This window comes from Oenanthe melanoleuca, unplaced genomic scaffold, assembly GCF_029582105.1.
Source record: "Oenanthe melanoleuca isolate GR-GAL-2019-014 unplaced genomic scaffold, OMel1.0 S089, whole genome shotgun sequence".
Taxonomy (NCBI): Eukaryota; Metazoa; Chordata; class Aves; order Passeriformes; family Muscicapidae; genus Oenanthe; species Oenanthe melanoleuca.
The window spans coordinates 1-20,528 of NW_026612738.1; the positions used below are offsets into that span (position 1 = coordinate 1).

Consider the following 20,528-nt stretch of genomic DNA (forward strand, 5'->3'; position numbering starts at 1 on the left):
TATGGGGAAATTAAATACGCGTTTAAGAAAATAACAGAGAAATCCTCGGAGACTTTCCAGCTGGACAGTAACACGGGAGCCATCAGCCTTTTGCGGAGCCTGGACTTCGAGGAAGGAGACTCACACAAACTAGAGGTCCAGGCATATGATGGAGGAGGCCATTTTGACACGACGAAAGTCGTGGTTACTGTGACAGATGTCAACGACAATGTGCCGGAGATTTCTGTGCGATCGGCCCTGAGTGAGATCTCGGAAGATGCCCCAACGGGGACAGTGGTGGCCCTGCTGAACGTGAGGGACAAGGACAGTGGAGCCAATGGCGATGTGCGTTGCTCGCTCGAAGGGCAAGTCCCCTTCCGCCTGGAGAAGTCTTTTGACGATTACTACCGTGTGGTGACAGCGAGAGAGCTGGACCGAGAGCAGGTGTCGGAGTACAACGTGACGGTGCGGGCGGCCGACGGCGGGTCGCCGGCGCTGCAGAGCAGCGCGGTGCTGGCGCTGCGGGTGCTGGACGTGAACGACAACGCGCCGGTGTTCGCGGAGGAGCGCTACAGCGCGCGGCTGGCGGAGAACAACGCGGCGGGCGCGCTGGTGCTGACGGTGCGCGCGACGGACGCGGACTGGGGGCAGAACGCGCGCGTGCGCTACCGGCTGTCGGAGGGGCGGGTGCGGGGCGCGCCGCTGTCGTCGTACGTGTCGGTGCAGGCGGAGACGGGCGCGCTGTACGCGCTGCGCTCCTTGGACTACGAGCAGGTGCGCGAGCTGCGGCTGTGGGTGCGTGCGGAGGACGGCGGCGCGCCGGCGCTGAGCAGCAACGTGTCGGTGGTGCTGCAGATCGTGGACGAGAACGACAACGCGCCGCAGGTGCTGTACCCGCCGGCGGGCGCGCTGCGGGCGGGCTCGGGCCCGGGCGGTGCGTGGTCGGGCGTGGAGCTGGCGCCGCGCTGGTCGGAGGCGGGCGCGCTGGTGGCCAAGGTGGTGGCGGTGGACGCGGACGCGGGCCAGAACGCGTGGCTGTCGTACGAGCTGGCCAAGGCGACGGAGCCGGGGCTGTTCCGCGTGGGGCTGCACAGCGGCGAGGTGCGCACGGCGCGCTCGCCGCTGGCCCGCGACGCGGTGCGCCAGAGCCTGGTGGTGGTGGTGAAGGACCACGGGCGGCCGGCGCTGTCGGCCACGGCCACGCTGAGCGTGGTGCTGGCCGAGAGCGTGGCCGAGCTGCTGGCCGAGCTGGGCAGCGCGGCCGACGAGGCGGCGGCAGAGCCGGGCGAGCCGGCCGTGAGCCTGACGCGCTGGCTCGTGCTGGCCGTGGCCGCCGTGTCCTGCCTCTTCGTCGCCTTCCTGCTGCTGCTGCTGGCGCTGCGCCTGCGCCGCTGGCGCCGCCAGCAGCTGCTGCCGCCCGCCAGCGGCGCCTTGCGCGGCGTGCCCGTCTCGCACTTCGTGGGCATCGACGGCGTGCGCGCCTTCCTGCAGTCCTACTCGCACGACGTGTCGCTCACGGCCGACTCGCGCAAGAGCCAGCTGCGCTTCTCGGCCGGCGGCAGCTGCTGCGACACCCTCCCGGCCCGGCCGCTGCCCGACGAGCCCGCGCCGCTGCTCGGCGACGAGGACCCGGCCGGCGCCCTCCCCGTGGATCCCGTCGCTCCCTCGGTGAGTTTCTTTCTCGACATTTTCTCCGCGACTTTTTGTCCTGATGCTGCTGTGCCTTTTTCCCAGCCGTGTTCTCTGGGTTGCATAGGGGATGTTGCTCAAAAGCGATGTAAACTTTCCTTCGGTGATGGTCTGAAATCTGGTGCCTCTTGCTGTCTTTCAGTGAACTTGGGGTCGGTCCTCAGCTTTCCAGTTAGTGAATAAGGAAGGAGGAGGAAGGCTGCTGCTGGCAGGCTTTTCGTTAGGTCAGAAGTTTGGGTATGTGTCAGGTTCCAGGTATTCTTCTGGTATGTCACCTGTACCGTGTAGCAGCTGTGTTCCTGTTAGTATTAGACCTTCTGGTTTAATGTATGACGTTACTGAGAAATTCACATTTCTAGCAGGTTCTTCTGTGTTCTCAACAGCACATGTGCTTGAATAAGTTGAGTGTGTCGAAAAAAAATGCTGATGGCTTTGAGTGGATCTTCTGTGCGTGTTGTTCTCAGCCTATATCGTTCTGCATGATAGATAGTGGAGATCAGCAGGAAATGTCTTTGCATCATCCATGCTTTGATCTTTCTCTCCAACAGAGGATTGGGCCAATCAACAAGTGGTCCTTGATGGTTTCTCTTTGCCTGTTGTGAAGACGAAGGATCCTCTTGAAGTTGTGTCTGCTTGCAAACCTGTGGTTGGCTGCATGTGCAGGAAGAATGGCGGTACTTCTGTGTCTCTTTCTTGTTTTTATGCTAGAGCTGTGTCAGAGGGAGCTGGATGAGCCTTGGCTATAAAATATTTACTATGGCAAGGGAATTACCTAGGCGGGGAGATTCAAGGTGCATTGGGAGATGTAAGTTGGGCTTAATTCCCCCAGAGCAGAGAATCCCTGACTCAGTCTCTTTTGGAAGCGTGCTCAGCTTTTCCTTTCAGACCTCTGAAGTCTCTTCACAGAATTTCATTGAGCATGCAAATGTAGCTTCCATAGTAGAGAGATGTAACGATATCTGTGTGGAACTGGTGGTGGGGAGAAAAATGATGTGAAGCACTTGGCCTCCAGTGTCACACGTTTATAGGATATATGGGTGAAAGATCTCCAGGGATGATGTGATGGTTTGGAAATTTGAGTTCTGTGAGCTATGTGTGAATGTCTGCTGGAAGGCTCAAGGAAATGTTTTCCTCTGTTCCCTGTTCAGTTCATGTCTCTACTATGAAGCAATGTGAGGTTTTTCTTCTCAAAGTAATTGTCTAGAAGATCTGTATTCCAGCAGCATGGAGAACCCTGGAGGTTCTTACTACGTATTTGTATGTCATCATAATTATATAACTTCAAAGCTTAATTTTGTACTTATGGAAGAAGCTGCATGGGAAGAGCAAGCGATGTATTTGGTGCCTATCAACAATTTTACTAATCATCTACTCTGAGTTATGTAACTCAGAACAGTGTTGTGAGCTCTTCAATTCTGCAGGTCTTAACTTTCTATCTCCCTCTCCTGATGGTCTGAAGATGGTTCTTTCCTGTTTATAGGGGAAAATAGAGAGACTTCATGCATATGTTTCTTTAAAATGTCTCTGTAATAAATGCTTTTTCTTGTCCCATGACTAGCAAGAAATCAAATTTCTGTTGTAAGGAGATACTGCCTGAGCAACTTTCCTTTTGATAGAATCTCTCTGAATTCTGACGATCTCTGATAACCATGTGAGCTGTGAAGGGTTCGGAGGGAGTGTTGTGGGTGTGGTGTGTGAGGAGGTACTGGTGCAGACCTGGCACGTGTTTGTTCATCCTCTGGGCTATTACTGGCCTTATGAGAATTAATCAGGAGGAGTTTTATAATGTTATATTGTGTAGTTTGGACTCAAATTACTTAGCTTGGGTTCTATATTTTTGCATCAAGAGTGGCAGTCATACATCTGGTGGGGAGTCCATGTGCTGAAGAATGTGGATGTTGCCTTTGAGCTGATGCCTGGATGGCTCAGTCTTTGACAGAGCTGGTTATTATTTATGGTCTATAAAAAACTTTCCGCTTTTTCCTCTAATGTAGAGGAACAGAATAATCTTATATGTGATTCTTGGGGTCTGAGAAGCTGTGCGCAGAGCTTTTCTTCTAATGATTTCTGTATGCAAAATTTGCTTTTGTGTTGTGTTTGGACAGAGAGAAGAAGTCTGTCTATACAGAGCCTGGGCCAGTGATGGATTTCACTGTGATATAGCTCAAAATGAATGAATGAATTGTGTCTGTTTGTCCTAGAGTAGTTGGATGAGGCCCACAGCTGTGGTTCCAGGTTTTTCTTTCTCTTCCTGTGCAACGAAATGACTGTGGGGGGTCTGTGTATTGAGCTCCTGGGTGAGGCCTCCTGTGTATCAGTTACAATCAAGTATTCTGTGTTGTGTGTATACTACAGTTGGCAAAATTTGAGATGTGAGGCCATGACTGATACCCAATTGGTGTTTTCCCATTCTTTGCTGTGTTGATTAAGGTTTTTTTTTAGGTTTTGGTTGTGTTGGATTGTTTGTTTTTTTTGTTGCTTGTTTTTTTGTGCAGGAGTGAAGTTGGTCCTCATTGTGCCTGGCAATTCTGCAAACTCCAAAGCATTATTATCCTTTAGGGATGGAATGTCTCATCCATGCCTTGAAGCTATACATGTAGTCATAGAAACAGAGAATCATTGAATGATTTGTATTGAAAAGGACCTTAAAGATCATCTCATTCTAATTGCTCTGCCATGGGCAAGGACATCTGCACTTGACCATGTTTCTCAGAGCCCCACCCAGCCTGACCTTGAATATTTCATTAAACAAACAACACTTCATATATGTATGTTTCCCCACGGTGTTATTTTCTCTATGGCCAATGTACAGCCAAACTTTTGATATATGTTGATGGTGAAACTAAAGGCTGTGAATGAAGAGTGAGGAGGGTGAGAGTTCAGTTCTGTGTCAGGAACATTGGTGAATCAGTTTGGGTTTGGCTGAGAAATTGTTTGATTTCATGGTTGGTGCCAAGGCCAGTGCCATTTCTGTTCTGTTCTGATCATGGTTTCTCTCTCATGAAAGACAATGGCAGTCTTCCAAGAGCAGCATTTTCCACAATATCTGTTCATATAGAACCCAAATTCTTGTCTAGAACAGCTAATTAATCCTGTGTGAAACCTCCATTATCCATCTGTATCTTTATGCAACATTGTGATGAAGAGTTTCTTCAGAGCTGTAATTCCACTTTCATTCAGGCCTCTGTTTCCAGGAAGGTTGCATCTCCTTTTCTCTATTGGTCAGTGCTTTTAAATTTGAAACAGCAACTGTTGTTTTTCAGCAAATCCTTTCCTAGCCACCAAAGAAAGAATTGTGGGGAGGAGGGGGGGGTTGTGTGTGGAATAGGAAGAATAGGAAACAGAAGCAGTAAGAGAATCTGGTGTAATTTATGAGAGGATTTAACTTGAGAAAGAGGACAATGAGAAGCTGTTTAAAATGATGGTTTAATGATTGGCCAAGCTGTGCAGGCTACGCAGTAGAAAAAGTTGATGAAGAGAGGAATAATTATCCAAATGCGTCCCCCTATCCTGTTCTTCAGTGTAAATCTTTAGGGCCTTCCTTACACCTTGAGACCTCAGTGAGTTCTAGGCGCTCACAGGGATGAATTTTAAGGCCTGAAATCAAGGCCTAGAAAGCTTCACTCTGAGCATCTCTGACAACATGTTCTAATGCTTCCTTGCCTGATCTGATTCATGTTTTAGGTTTGTCTGCAGATTTTTTTTCTTCACTGTGATTTTCTGTGATTTACTCCATAAGTGGGTATATTTATTATTATGCACAACCTACCATTTTTAGTAATATGTGAAGTGTTATATTCTCTTGCTCTTGTTCCAGTGGGAGTGGAAGAAAGGAGATATGAGAGTGACTCTGTGTTCTGTTACTGTTGGGAGAAATAGATGTAAATATGGCTTTAGTAGACATTGCATCTTTGTGGGAAAGTTTGTGTGATGAAGACAGGGAGGACACTACCTTTAACCCAATGGTTTAATGAGCCATTCTCCTTTGGATGAGTGCTGATCTTTTAGCATGATTATTTATCATTTGTGTGCTTTAGAATCCTTCAGTTCCTTATCATAATGGTGGTGAGCAAATGCACCTTCCTTCTGGGTGTGCCTGTAGTACATTAACATCTCATTATAAATGTGACCAGTGAGGAGACACAAGCAAAACCTTCCAGTTGCATGGCAGAGAAGAAGAAGAAGGCAGGGGAGCTCAGTGTGTGAGGCTGGAGAAGAACTCATTCATTCCCTTGCTCATCATGTGTCACAGATAACACAAGGCTGTGCCTGATGGAGTGTGGTGTGATTTGAGTTGCTTCTGTACAGCAAGTGAGACCTTCAGGACATGCATCTGAAAATTTCTATGTGTTTCTTGCATTGCTTGTCGTGAGCTCAACTCCAGTGTGTCTGATCTTCTGTGCAAGGTCTCCTCTGTCCCAGTTGTTGGAGTGCAGGTGCAGTTCCCACACACACCTGTGATGTTTACAGCTGTAAAGAGGAAGGGTCCATCAGCACATGTGTGCTCCCCCAGGAACATTTTATGTGTAGTGTAATAGTGCAGAAGCATCTCTGCTGCAGTCCTCCAAGTGCAGAGCGGCCACCCAGCCCAGCCAAGGTTTCCATGAACAGCCCAGGGGCCAGTGGGAGAACGTGTGCAGTGTCCCCCACATCATCACCCAGAAGAACATTCTGGGCAATCATCTGGAGGCTGTGAAATGGCTGAGGAACAGGCTGGAGAGTCACCTGCGAAGAGTTACAGACAGTGGCTCAATGTGCAGGTGGAAATCAGTAACTTGTGTTGTCTCTCAAGGGTCCTTCCTGGGACCAGAACTTTCCAGTAGTGACCAGTTTAGCACCTCCATGGACAATGGGACTGAGTGCACCTTCAGACAATTTTCAGCTGACACCAATTTGAGTTGATTCACGAGAGGGCAGAGATGCCAAGAAGGGATGAGCTGGAGAAGTGGCCTCGTGCAAACATCATGGAGTTGAACAGGGCAAAGGGCAAGGTCCTGCAGCTGGCTTATGGCAATCTCCCGTTTAAACAGAGAGAATGGAATAGAAAACAGCTTTGCAGAGAAGTACTTTGGGTTATTGGTGAGTGATAAGATGGTATATGCGCTGCCAATTGGCACCTGCTGCTCTAATTGTGTCCTGCACTGCAGAACAAATACTCTGACCAGTACGTCCAGTGAGGTTCTTCACCCCCTCTGAAATCTTTTTGTGAGAGCACAGACTGCATGCAGATCTTGGGCCAATATCCCAAATGGACAAGCTAGAGTTCCCAGAAGGTTCATGGAAGTGGTCTGAAGGTTGGAACATTTCTGCTATGCAGAAGGACTGATGAGTTTAGCTCTTTGAGCATGGAGAAAAGATAACTGTGTGTAGACTTTTCAAAGTTGGGGTTTTTTTCTGTTTTAATTTTCTGATGAACTTTTAGGAAATATGGACAGAGCTCTTTATACCAGGGCCAGTGGTCATAGGATAGGAGACAACTGTTGTCAGTTAAAAGAAGGGAGGTTTTGATTAAAGAATGCTTTAAATATAGGTTGTGAGAAAACAGAATGTATTGCCTAAAAGTGTTTATGCCTCCAACATTCAAGCCTGACAGAATTTGTTCCTGCTTATGGTAGAGGTGTGGATTAAATGACCTTTAAACAATAGTTAAGTTGAAAAGGTTGTGTAGCTCTGTGAAGGACTTAGCATTGTTTTGCACTTACCATTGTCTGGCGCTCCCACACGGATATGAAAACGAAATAAGTCACATGAGTCCGAAAGAGTAAAGGTTATTCTGCTAACTTGCCATAGGATATGCTTGCATTGCTTTAGGCTGATCTATATCCCAAATTAATTCATCCCAGATAATGAAAGCACAATTGAAGACATGTGGCAAAGTGTGAGAAAGGTCTTGAGGTGTTCCCTATATTATCGTTTATTGCTGCTGTAGATGTGCAGTGATTTTACTGAGACCGGCTGAATTCCTTTCTTTACGGCCCTGCCATTAATATTTGCTTCTGACTGTTCAATGTGACTCTGAATTACCAAAATATGAGTATTTGTCTAATACAGATACTCAACTGTGACGGACAAAAGACTCTCTAAATATTTAAAGTTTGAAAGTGTATGTTTATTCAGCGTGCGCAGCAGCGTGAGGTAATCCTCTAATACGGACTGAAAATCACAGGTGATCACAAAGTCTATTTATTAGCAAAGGATTTAAACAAATACATATTCATAATAACAACCCCTCCCATCCCCCGCTTCTTATGGTAATTAGCTTGAATAGCTATTAAGAATGCGTAATTGACTTCTTAAATTACGTCTGGGGTCATTTTCATGGGGAGGCGTCTTAAAAGGAGGAAGTAAGGGCAGTCTTCCTCACCTTAAACTCATGACCTTTTCTATCAATGACAATACTAATGATTTTTGGTATAGTCCAGTTTTGCAAAGAATGGGTTTCTGGTTGCATTGTCTATGTTCTTTTGGATCTGCTCACTAGTTTCGACTTTTACCGTTGTAAGTGTAGCTGAGCAAACATGAAATTACAGACAATCAATTATTTAAGATTCAAATAACTAATCCCTTCTAATTTCTAACTTTTAATTATTCTCAGCAAGGTAACTAAAATTCTAATTTTCTAAGTTAAGTGTTTCAACTCAAAAGAATTCCCTAAAAGCATCCGACTGCACACCTCAGATAGAAACACCTCGGAGTGGATATAAGCAAAAGCTTCTACGCTCGGTTTTTGCAGTAGACGAGAGAGCCCGGAGCCGGTGCCGGCGCTGAGCCCCGCCCAAAGCCGGGCCCCCTTGAGCGCGGCCGTGCGGCGGCTGCAGTGGCGCGGCGGCGCCTCCGGGTGTCGCTGTTGGCCGCCGCCGCCGCAGCGTCCTGCCCCCGCAGGCTGCTCGCTCGCCCGGCGCCGGCCAGAGCGGCAGCGGCAGCGGCAGCAGCAGCGGCGAGAGGCGGCGAGAGGCGGCGAGAGGCGGCGAGAGGCGGCGCTTGGCGGGGAGCAGCGGCGTCCGAGGCGGCCCGAGCGGGCTGGCTGCGCTGCCTGTGAGCGGTGCGTGCGGTGTGTGGCGAGAGCGGCTGCGAGGGAGGCAGGGCAGCGGCAGGAGGCAGGAGCTTGGCGAGCTGTGGCGGCAGAGAATGGCGGTGAGGCGGCGGCAGAGGCTCGGGCCGGGCGGCGGGCGAGCGCTGCTGGGCGCGGTGCTGCTGTGCGTGTGGTGGCGGGCGGCGGCCGAGCGGGTCCGCTACGCCATCCCCGAGGAGCTGGGCAGAGGCTCGCTCGTGGGGCCGCTGGCGCGGGACCTGGGGCTCAGCGCGGACGAGCTGCCGGCGCGCAAGCTGCAGGTGGCGTCTGCCGGCAAGAAACAGCTGAAATACTTTACTGTGAATGAGGAGAACGGGAACCTGTACGTGAACGAGAGGCTGGACCGGGAGGAAATGTGTGGCGAGTCAGCGACCTGTTCTGTCAGCTTCGAGGTGCTGGTGCACAACCCGCTGAACATTTTCCACGTCGAGGTAGCCATCGAGGACGTGAACGACAACTCCCCAGTCTTCAGCAAGTCTTCTGTGGAACTGGAAATCTTGGAATTGACGCTTCCTGGTGCTCGCTTTCCCCTGGAGATGGCCCGAGATTCAGACGCAGGAAGTAATTCCATGCTGACTTACCAACTCAGCAACGACTCTCCATTTTCACTGTCAATGAAAGAAAAGCCAGGTGGAAAGAAGCAGCCGGAATTAGTGCTAGAGAGGGCGTTGGATCGGGAGAAGCAGAGCTCCTTTGAGTTGGTGTTGACAGCAGTAGACGGCGGAGAGCCTGCCAGGTCCGGGACAGTGCAGGTTCTCATCAACGTCACAGACGCCAATGACAACCCACCCGTGTTTAGTAAAAGCGTCTACGAGGCGAGAGTGGCGGAGAATCTGCCGGCGGGATCTCCCGTGCTGCAGGTGCGGGCCACAGATGCGGACGACGGCTCCAATGGTAGAGTGTACTACTCCTTCGGTAACGTCCCGGATGGAGTCCGCTTGTTGTTTACTGTCGACAGCGAGAGTGGCGAGATTAGGAGTGCTGGTGCCCTCGATTTCGAGGAGAAAAATAAATACGTTTTTGGCTTAGAGGCTACTAACGGCGGTGGGCTCACCGACCATTGCGAAGTGCATATCGACATCACCGACGAGAACGACAACGCGCCCGAGATCACCATTCTGACACTTTCGAGCCCGGTGCCCGAAGACGCGCCGGTGGGCACCGTGGTGGCCCTGCTGAACGTAAAAGACCCAGATTCCGACGAGAACGGTCAGGTGTCGTGCGAGCTGTTGGGCGAGGCGCCGCTGTCTATCGTGGCGTCGCCGGGCGGCTCGTACAAGGTGGTGACGGCGAGCGCGCTGGACCGCGAGCAGGCGTCCGAGCAGCGCGTGACGGTGGTGGCCCGGGACCGGGGCAGGCCGGCGCTGTGGAGCAGCACGGAGCTGGTGCTGGAGGTGTCGGACGTGAACGACAACGCGCCGGTGTTCGAGGAGGCGGCGTACAGCGCGTACGTGGCGGAGAACAACGCGGCGGGCGCGCTGGTGCTGCGCGTGCAGGCGCGGGACGCGGACGCGGGCGCCAACGGGCGCGTGAGCTACTGGCTGGCGGGCGGCAGCGCGGGCGCGGCGGGCGCGGCGCCGCTCGTGTCGGTGGAGGCGCGGAGCGGCGCGCTGTACGCGCAGCGCTCCTTGGACTACGAGCAGTGCCGCGAGTTCTGGGTGGCGGTGCGGGCGCAGGACGGCGGCGCGCCGGCGCGCAGCTCCACGGCCACGGTGCGCGTGTTCGTGCTGGACCGCAACGACAACGCGCCGCGGGTGCTGTGGCCGGCGGCGGCGGCGGCGGCGGCGGGAGAGGCTCCGGCAGCGGCGCCGTTCGAGGTGGTGCCGCGCTCGGCCGAGGCCGGCTACCTGGTGGCCAAGGTGGTGGCGGTGGACGCGGACGCGGGGCGCAACGCGTGGCTGTCGTACGAGCTGGTGCAGGCGTCGGAGCCGGCGCTGTTCCGCGTGGGGCTGCACAGCGGCGAGGTGCGCACGGCGCGCGCCGTGTCCGAGCGGGACGCGGCCAAGCAGCGAGTGGTGGCCGTGGTGAAGGACCACGGGCAGCCGGCGCTGTCGGCCACGGCCACGCTGCACGTGGTGCTGGCCGAGAGCTTGCAGGAGGCGCTGCCGGAGCTGAGCGAGCGGCCGGCGGGCGCCGAGGCGGCGGCGGCGGCCGAGCTGCAGTTCTACCTGGTGCTGGCGCTGGCGCTGCTGTCGGCGCTCTTGGTGCTGAGCGTGGCGCTGGCCGTGGTGGCGCGGCTGCGCCGGGCCGGGCCGCCCGCCGTGCTGCGCTGCCTGGGCGCGCAGCGCTTCTCGCTGGCCGGCGCCGCCTTCCCGGCCGACTTCTGCGAGGGCACCTTGCCCTACTCCTACAACCTGTGCGTGGCGGCGCCGGCCCGCGCCGTGCCCGAGGCCGCTTGGCCGCCGCCGCCGCCGGTGCCCGTGCTGTCGGCGGAGCAGCTCCTGGGCGTGGATGAGTGCGAGAAACCGAACCCGAACAGCAGCGCCGTCACGGGTGATCCGTATGCCGACCAGGACGCACCGCAGGTCTGTAAAGACGAGCGCTTTCCCCTCTGATCCTTTCCCCAATGGCGTGGTAGAGGTAGTACGCTCATGAGGGCTGCTTTTTATTTTCTGAGTCTTTAACTGTCCGTTTGCGCTCTCCGTAAACACATTCAATAGTTCCATCTCTAGTATTTTTCTCTTCTTCTAACCTTCACAAATTGCAGTTTATAGGCAAATCAGTTTTTAGACATGTGTTGTCATTGGCAAGTTCTTTCCCTTCTGTTTCTGGTGAGTAGAATGTATATAGAGCTTTTAAACTCCTCTCATTCATCCCATATTCTGGCTCAAATTAGTGGCTTTCCGTAGGGAAAGAAATGTTCGTTGAATTGCTTGTGGTAGTAAGAGGCGGATCCTTATTGCGTAGAATGAGACGTGGATGAGGAGCTTGGATTTGAGAGCTTTCCTTTCCGACAGTTTTTTGACTTTTATTTGGTGGAGGAAAACTCTCTGGGAAGTGTTGTTACGGTGTATGACTCCAAAGGGAAGGCTGTATGTGGCTCCATGAATTAGGAAGTTCCACTGCGTGTATTTGTTTCCGTCTTTTGATTGATGTCTTCTGTAGAAATATTACTCTACCGAGTTGGGTGAAATTAGAATCTCAAAAATCCTGCATAACTGAGTGCTCAGAGTAGGGTTCTGTGTCGGTTCACCGCCGGTGCTCAGTAACTATGTAAGGAACAATTCCGAAATCATAATCATAGAATGGGGAGCAATGCAAGCTTTTTTATGGTAATCGAATGTGCGGGTGCAAAGTAAGGACCGTCCCTGCAGTGTGGGATTCGGGGATTGCGACTGTTCACCAGTAGTTTCCCTGGGCTGTAATACTGTTTTGTTCTGTGGAAAGCCTAAAGAAAGAGTTCTTCAAACACGAGTAGTATAAAAGCTTTGTGGAGGAATTTGTTCTTCCGTACTCATGCAATACAAGTAATGTTTTTTGCAATGTAATGTTAAGAGATTTATTTCCTGGTGATACCACTACAATAAAAACAATTCCTCTTTTGCTGGAAATAAGAATACCACGGGAAGCGTTTGCTTCTCCATGCTCGTCATCAGCTGGAAGATCAAGCAGAGATCAGCAGGTGGAAAGCAAAATGTGTCTGGCTACCGAATCACTCCAGCAGCCGCCCGTGAACCAGGCAGGGCGGGCAGCGCTCGGTGTTGCAGTGCCGGGAGGAGGCTGCGGGCGCCGCTGTTGACCGAGAGGAGCGAGAGGAAACTCGGAGCGCTGCAGCCCCGCCCGCTGTGGACATAATCGCTCGGTTGCTCGGTGCCTGGCTTGGCGGCGTGCTGTCTGTGATAGTCCTCGCTCTGCGGAACCGGGCTGAACGAGACGGACGGGTCGGCAGAAGCAGCTCAGTGCAGGAGCTCGAATCGCGTTTCGGTGGTGGGGAGCTGCTCTCGCTGCTGCGGTGTGGAGCAGTGCAGACGTGAAGTGGAGGGACTCCCGGGAGGAGCGACTCGGCTCCAAATCTGCGCCGAGAAGCTGCAGGCCGTGTTGCGGACTAGGAGGTGCCGTGGAGGAGATGTGCGCGGCGGGGAGGGTCTGTGGCCAGGGGCAGCGAGCTCTGCTCTGGGTGATGCTGCTGGCGGCTTGGGAGGCGGCGTGGGGGCAGCTGCGCTACTCGGTGCCCGAGGAGATGCCCAAGGGCTCGTTCGTGGGTGACGTGGCCAAGGACCTGGGGCTGCAGCTGCCGGATATCCGAGACGGCGGCGTCCACATTGTCTCCCAAGGTAGGACGCAGTATTTCTCTCTGCAAGGGAAGACGGGGCATTTAGTGACGACGGAGAGGATCGACAGAGAGCAGCTTTGCCGGATGGTGCAGCAATGCGTGCTGCGCTGTGAGCTGATAGTGGAGGGGGAAATGAAGTTTTATGAAATCGAAGTGGAAATCACGGACATTAACGACAATGCGCCCAACTTCCGAGAGACAGAAACAGAATTAAGAGTGGGCGAGATGACAGCCCCGGGGTCTCGGTTTCCCCTTGCTGAGGCTCACGACCCGGACTCGGGATTGAATTCCCTGCAGAGCTACGAGCTGAGCGGTGACGAGCACTTCTCGCTGGCCGTGCAGGCTGGCCCCGGCGGCGATCAGCGTCCTGAGCTGGTGCTGGCGAAGGCACTGGACCGGGAGGAGGCGGCGTTTCACGAGCTGGTGCTGAGGGCGATGGACGGCGGCGATCCGGCACGGACGGGCACGGCTCGGATCCGAGTGACGGTGCTGGATGCGAACGACAACGCGCCCGTGTTCAGCCAGGCGGAGTACACGGTGCGTGTGCCCGAGGACGTGCCTGTGGGCTCAACACTCGTAACTGTAACCGCGGCTGATGCCGACGAGGGTCCGAACGGACAGGTGAAATACACCTTGAAAAAAGTTTCCGACATTGCGTCGGATATTTTTCGTCTGGATTGTGAGACTGGAGAGATCACACTATTGAGAAGTCTGGACTTCGAGGAAGGCGACTCATACGAATTGGAGGTACAGGGAAGAGACGGTGGAGGCCTTTTCGACACTGCAAAAATCGTGATCTCCGTCACAGACGTCAACGACAACATGCCAGAAATTTCGGTGAGGTCGGCGATTAGCGAAATATCCGAGGATGCTCCGTCGGGGACAGTTGTAGCCCTTCTACATGTGCAGGATGGAGACTCGGGGGCCAACGGCGAGGTGCGCTGCTCTCTCGACGAGGATGTCCCGTTCCGGCTGCAGAGCTCCCACGGCAGCTACTACAGCGTGGTGACAGCGAGAGAGCTGGACCGAGAGCAGGTGTCGGAGTACAACGTGACGGTGCGGGCGGCCGACGGCGGGTCGCCGGCGCTGCAGAGCAGCGCGGTGCTGGCGCTGCGGGTGCTGGACGTGAACGACAACGCGCCGGTGTTCGCGGAGGAGCGCTACAGCGCGCGGCTGGCGGAGAACAACGCGGCGGGCGCGCTGGTGCTGACGGTGCGCGCGACGGACGCGGACTGGGGGCAGAACGCGCGCGTGCGCTACCGGCTGTCGGAGGGGCGGGTGCGGGGCGCGCCGCTGTCGTCGTACGTGTCGGTGCAGGCGGAGACGGGCGCGCTGTACGCGCTGCGCTCCTTGGACTACGAGCAGGTGCGCGAGCTGCGGCTGTGGGTGCGTGCGGAGGACGGCGGCGCGCCGGCGCTGAGCAGCAACGTGTCGGTGGTGCTGCAGATCGTGGACGAGAACGACAACGCGCCGCAGGTGCTGTACCCGCCGGCGGGCGCGCTGCGGGCGGGCTCGGGCCCGGGCGGTGCGTGGTCGGGCGTGGAGCTGGCGCCGCGCTGGTCGGAGGCGGGCGCGCTGGTGGCCAAGGTGGTGGCGGTGGACGCGGACGCGGGCCAGAACGCGTGGCTGTCGTACGAGCTGGCCAAGGCGACGGAGCCGGGGCTGTTCCGCGTGGGGCTGCACAGCGGCGAGGTGCGCACGGCGCGCTCGCCGCTGGCCCGCGACGCGGTGCGCCAGAGCCTGGTGGTGGTGGTGAAGGACCACGGGCGGCCGGCGCTGTCGGCCACGGCCACGCTGAGCGTGGTGCTGGCCGAGAGCGTGGCCGAGCTGCTGGCCGAGCTGGGCAGCGCGGCCGACGAGGCGGCGGCAGAGCCGGGCGAGCCGGCCGTGAGCCTGACGCGCTGGCTCGTGCTGGCCGTGGCCGCCGTGTCCTGCCTCTTCGTCGCCTTCCTGCTGCTGCTGCTGGCGCTGCGCCTGCGCCGCTGGCGCCGCCAGCAGCTGCTGCCGCCCGCCAGCGGCGCCTTGCGCGGCGTGCCCGTCTCGCACTTCGTGGGCATCGACGGCGTGCGCGCCTTCCTGCAGTCCTACTCGCACGACGTGTCGCTCACGGCCGACTCGCGCAAGAGCCAGCTGCGCTTCTCGGCCGGCGGCAGCTGCTGCGACACCCTCCCGGCCCGGCCGCTGCCCGACGAGCCCGCGCCGCTGCTCGGCGACGAGGACCCGGCCGGCGCCCTCCCCGTGGATCCCGTCGCTCCCTCGGTGAGTTTCTTTCTCGACATTTTCTCCGCGACTTTTTGTCCTGATGCTGCTGTGCCTTTTTCCCAGCCGTGTTCTCTGGGTTGCATAGGGGATGTTGCTCAAAAGCGATGTAAACTTTCCTTCGGTGATGGTCTGAAATCTGGTGCCTCTTGCTGTCTTTCAGTGAACTTGGGGTCGGTCCTCAGCTTTCCAGTTAGTGAATAAGGAAGGAGGAGGAAGGCTGCTGCTGGCAGGCTTTTCGTTAGGTCAGAAGTTTGGGTATGTGTCAGGTTCCAGGTATTCTTCTGGTATGTCACCTGTACCGTGTAGCAGCTGTGTTCCTGTTAGTATTAGACCTTCTGGTTTAATGTATGACGTTACTGAGAAATTCACATTTCTAGCAGGTTCTTCTGTGTTCTCAACAGCACATGTGCTTGAATAAGTTGAGTGTGTCGAAAAAAAATGCTGATGGCTTTGAGTGGATCTTCTGTGCGTGTTGTTCTCAGCCTATATCGTTCTGCATGATAGATAGTGGAGATCAGCAGGAAATGTCTTTGCATCATCCATGCTTTGATCTTTCTCTCCAACAGAGGATTGGGCCAATCAACAAGTGGTCCTTGATGGTTTCTCTTTGCCTGTTGTGAAGACGAAGGATCCTCTTGAAGTTGTGTCTGCTTGCAAACCTGTGGTTGGCTGCATGTGCAGGAAGAATGGCGGTACTTCTGTGTCTCTTTCTTGTTTTTATGCTAGAGCTGTGTCAGAGGGAGCTGGATGAGCCTTGGCTATAAAATATTTACTATGGCAAGGGAATTACCTAGGCGGGGAGATTCAAGGTGCATTGGGAGATGTAAGTTGGGCTTAATTCCCCCAGAGCAGAGAATCCCTGACTCAGTCTCTTTTGGAAGCGTGCTCAGCTTTTCCTTTCAGACCTCTGAAGTCTCTTCACAGAATTTCATTGAGCATGCAAATGTAGCTTCCATAGTAGAGAGATGTAACGATATCTGTGTGGAACTGGTGGTGGGGAGAAAAATGATGTGAAGCACTTGGCCTCCAGTGTCACACGTTTATAGGATATATGGGTGAAAGATCTCCAGGGATGATGTGATGGTTTGGAAATTTGAGTTCTGTGAGCTATGTGTGAATGTCTGCTGGAAGGCTCAAGGAAATGTTTTCCTCTGTTCCCTGTTCAGTTCATGTCTCTACTATGAAGCAATGTGAGGTTTTTCTTCTCAAAGTAATTGTCTAGAAGATCTGTATTCCAGCAGCATGGAGAACCCTGGAGGTTCTTACTACGTATTTGTATGTCATCATAATTATATAACTTCAAAGCTTAATTTTGTACTTATGGAAGAAGCTGCATGGGAAGAGCAAGCGATGTATTTGGTGCCTATCAACAATTTTACTAATCATCTACTCTGAGTTATGTAACTCAGAACAGTGTTGTGAGCTCTTCAATTCTGCAGGTCTTAACTTTCTATCTCCCTCTCCTGATGGTCTGAAGATGGTTCTTTCCTGTTTATAGGGGAAAATAGAGAGACTTCATGCATATGTTTCTTTAAAATGTCTCTGTAATAAATGCTTTTTCTTGTCCCATGACTAGCAAGAAATCAAATTTCTGTTGTAAGGAGATACTGCCTGAGCAACTTTCCTTTTGATAGAATCTCTCTGAATTCTGACGATCTCTGATAACCATGTGAGCTGTGAAGGGTTCGGAGGGAGTGTTGTGGGTGTGGTGTGTGAGGAGGTACTGGTGCAGACCTGGCACGTGTTTTGTTCATCCTCTGGGCTATTACTGGCCTTATGAGAATTAATCAGGAGGAGTTTTATAATGTTATATTGTGTAGTTTGGACTCAAATTACTTAGCTTGGGTTCTATATTTTTGCATCAAGAGTGGCAGTCATACATCTGGTGGGGAGTCCATGTGCTGAAGAATGTGGATGTTGCCTTTGAGCTGATGCCTGGATGGCTCAGTCTTTGACAGAGCTGGTTATTATTTATGGTCTATAAAAAACTTTCCGCTTTTTCCTCTAATGTAGAGGAACAGAATAATCTTATATGTGATTCTTGGGGTCTGAGAAGCTGTGCGCAGAGCTTTTCTTCTAATGATTTCTGTATGCAAAATTTGCTTTTGTGTTGTGTTTGGACAGAGAGAAGAAGTCTGTCTATACAGAGCCTGGGCCAGTGATGGATTTCACTGTGATATAGCTCAAAATGAATGAATGAATTGTGTCTGTTTGTCCTAGAGTAGTTGGATGAGGCCCACAGCTGTGGTTCCAGGTTTTTCTTTCTCTTCCTGTGCAACGAAATGACTGTGGGGGGTCTGTGTATTGAGCTCCTGGGTGAGGCCTCCTGTGTATCAGTTACAATCAAGTATTCTGTGTTGTGTGTATACTACAGTTGGCAAAATTTGAGATGTGAGGCCATGACTGATACCCAATTGGTGTTTTCCCATTCTTTGCTGTGTTGATTAAGGTTTTTTTTTAGGTTTTGGTTGTGTTGGATTGTTTGTTTTTTTTGTTGCTTGTTTTTTTGTGCAGGAGTGAAGTTGGTCCTCATTGTGCCTGGCAATTCTGCAAACTCCAAAGCATTATTATCCTTTAGGGATGGAATGTCTCATCCATGCCTTGAAGCTATACATGTAGTCATAGAAACAGAGAATCATTGAATGATTTGTATTGAAAAGGACCTTAAAGATCATCTCATTCTAATTGCTCTGCCATGGGCAAGGACATCTGCACTTGACCATGTTTCTCAGAGCCCCACCCAGCCTGACCTTGAATATTTCATTAAACAAACAACACTTCATATATGTATGTTTCCCCACGGTGTTATTTTCTCTATGGCCAATGTACAGCCAAACTTTTGATATATGTTGATGGTGAAACTAAAGGCTGTGAATGAAGAGTGAGGAGGGTGAGAGTTCAGTTCTGTGTCAGGAACATTGGTGAATCAGTTTGGGTTTGGCTGAGAAATTGTTTGATTTCATGGTTGGTGCCAAGGCCAGTGCCATTTCTGTTCTGTTCTGATCATGGTTTCTCTCTCATGAAAGACAATGGCAGTCTTCCAAGAGCAGCATTTTCCACAATATCTGTTCATATAGAACCCAAATTCTTGTCTAGAACAGCTAATTAATCCTGTGTGAAACCTCCATTATCCATCTGTATCTTTATGCAACATTGTGATGAAGAGTTTCTTCAGAGCTGTAATTCCACTTTCATTCAGGCCTCTGTTTCCAGGAAGGTTGCATCTCCTTTTCTCTATTGGTCAGTGCTTTTAAATTTGAAACAGCAACTGTTGTTTTTCAGCAAATCCTTTCCTAGCCACCAAAGAAAGAATTGGGGGGGGGTTGTGTGTGGAATAGGAAGAATAGGAAACAGAAGCAGTAAGAGAATCTGGTGTAATTTATGAGAGGATTTAACTTGAGAAAGAGGACAATGAGAAGCTGTTTAAAATGATGGTTTAATGATTGGCCAAGCTGTGCAGGCTACGCAGTAGAAAAAGTTGATGAAGAGAGGAATAATTATCCAAATGCGTCCCCCTATCCTGTTCTTCAGTGTAAATCTTTAGGGCCTTCCTTACACCTTGAGACCTCAGTGAGTTCTAGGCGCTCACAGGGATGAATTTTAAGGCCTGAAATCAAGGCCTAGAAAGCTTCACTCTGAGCATCTCTGACAACATGTTCTAATGCTTCCTTGCCTGATCTGATTCATGTTTTAGGTTTGTCTGCAGATTTTTTTTCTTCACTGTGATTTTCTGTGATTTACTCCATAAGTGGGTATATTTATTATTATGCACAACCTACCATTTTTAGTAATATGTGAAGTGTTATATTCTCTTGCTCTTGTTCCAGTGGGAGTGGAAGAAAGGAGATATGAGAGTGACTCTGTGTTCTGTTACTGTTGGGAGAAATAGATGTAAATATGGCTTTAGTAGACATTGCATCTTTGTGGGAAAGTTTGTGTGATGAAGACAGGGAGGACACTACCTTTAACCCAATGGTTTAATGAGCCATTCTCCTTTGGATGAGTGCTGATCTTTTAGCATGATTATTTATCATTTGTGTGCTTTAGAATCCTTCAGTTCCTTATCATAATGGTGGTGAGCAAATGCACCTTCCTTCTGGGTGTGCCTGTAGTACATTAACATCTCATTATAAATGTGACCAGTGAGGAGACACAAGCAAAACCTTCCAGTTGCATGGCAGAGAAGAAGAAGAAGGCAGGGGAGCTCAGTGTGTGAGGCTGGAGAAGAACTCATTCATTCCCTTGCTCATCATGTGTCACAGATAACACAAGGCTGTGCCTGATGGAGTGTGGTGTGATTTGAGTTGCTTCTGTACAGCAAGTGAGACCTTCAGGACATGCATCTGAAAATTTCTATGTGTTTCTTGCATTGCTTGTCGTGAGCTCAACTCCAGTGTGTCTGATCTTCTGTGCAAGGTCTCCTCTGTCCCAGTTGTTGGAGTGCAGGTGCAGTTCCCACACACACCTGTGATGTTTACAGCTGTAAAGAGGAAGGGTCCATCAGCACATGTGTGCTCCCCCAGGAACATTTTATGTGTAGTGTAATAGTGCAGAAGCATCTCTGCTGCAGTCCTCCAAGTGCAGAGCGGCCACCCAGCCCAGCCAAGGTTTCCATGAACAGCCCAGGGGCCAGTGGGAGAACGTGTGCAGTGTCCCCCACATCATCACCCAGAAGAACATTCTGGGCAATCATCTGGAGGCTGTGAAATGGCTGAGGAACAGGCTGGAGAGTCACCTGCGAAGAGTTACAGACAGTGGCTCAATGTGCAGGTGGAAATCAGTAACTTGTGTTGTCTCTCAAGGGTCCTTCCTGGGACCAGAACTTTCCAGTAGTGACCAGTTTAGCACCTCCATGGACAATGGGACTGAGTGCACCTTCAGACAATTTTCAGCTGACACCAATTTGAGTTGATTCACGAGAGGGCAGAGATGCCAAGAAGGGATGAGCTGGAGAAGTGGCCTCGTGCAAACATCATGGAGTTGAACAGGGCAAAGGGCAAGGTCCTGCAGCTGGCTTATGGCAATCTCCCGTTTAAACAGAGAGAATGGAATAGAAAACAGCTTTGCAGAGAAGTACTTTGGGTTATTGGTGAGTGATAAGATGGTATATGCGCTGCCAATTGGCACCTGCTGCTCTAATTGTGTCCTGCACTGCAGAACAAATACTCTGACCAGTACGTCCAGTGAGGTTCTTCACCCCCTCTGAAATCTTTTTGTGAGAGCACAGACTGCATGCAGATCTTGGGCCAATAT

The 20,528-nt window shown here is 52.0% G+C and overlaps 3 protein-coding genes across 3 annotated transcripts; all 3 read left to right on the forward strand.

The window, feature by feature from the left end:
- Window positions 1-6: 6 nt before the first annotated feature.
- On the forward strand, window positions 7-6,845 carry LOC130266573 (protocadherin gamma-A10-like; the record flags this gene model as incomplete). Its single annotated transcript, XM_056515828.1, has 2 exons — window positions 7-1,647; window positions 6,816-6,845. Coding segments are annotated over 2 exons (1,671 nt in total), but the record flags the coding sequence as incomplete, so codon positions are not given.
- Window positions 6,846-8,618: 1,773 nt separating this feature from the next.
- LOC130266564 (protocadherin gamma-B5-like) lies at window positions 8,619-12,714 on the forward strand. Its single transcript, XM_056515819.1, has 2 exons — window positions 8,619-11,265; window positions 12,424-12,714. The coding sequence occupies exons 1-2, from the start codon at window positions 8,797-8,799 to the stop codon at window positions 12,712-12,714; spliced, it is 2,760 nt and encodes a 919-aa protein (XP_056371794.1). The 5' UTR covers window positions 8,619-8,796.
- A 59-nt stretch (window positions 12,715-12,773) lies between these two features.
- LOC130266565 (protocadherin gamma-A10-like) lies at window positions 12,774-20,462 on the forward strand. The gene is made up of 2 exons (XM_056515820.1): window positions 12,774-15,272; window positions 20,433-20,462. Exons 1-2 carry the CDS (start codon window positions 12,807-12,809, stop codon window positions 20,460-20,462), a joined length of 2,496 nt encoding a protein of 831 aa, XP_056371795.1. The 5' UTR covers window positions 12,774-12,806.
- The last annotated feature ends 66 nt before the right edge of the window (window positions 20,463-20,528 follow it).

Coding starts and splice junctions, on each gene's coding strand:
- LOC130266565 (XM_056515820.1), top strand. CDS start 12,807: ATGTGCGCGGCGGGGAGGGTCTGTGGCCAGGGGCAGCGAGCTCTGCTC. Junction 15,273..20,432: donor TGGATCCCGTCGCTCCCTCG/GTGAGTTTCTTT, acceptor CCTGCACTGCAG/AACAAATACTCTGACCAGTA.
- LOC130266564 (XM_056515819.1), top strand. CDS start 8,797: ATGGCGGTGAGGCGGCGGCAGAGGCTCGGGCCGGGCGGCGGGCGAGCG. Junction 11,266..12,423: donor CCGACCAGGACGCACCGCAG/GTCTGTAAAGAC, acceptor TGAACCAGGCAG/GGCGGGCAGCGCTCGGTGTT.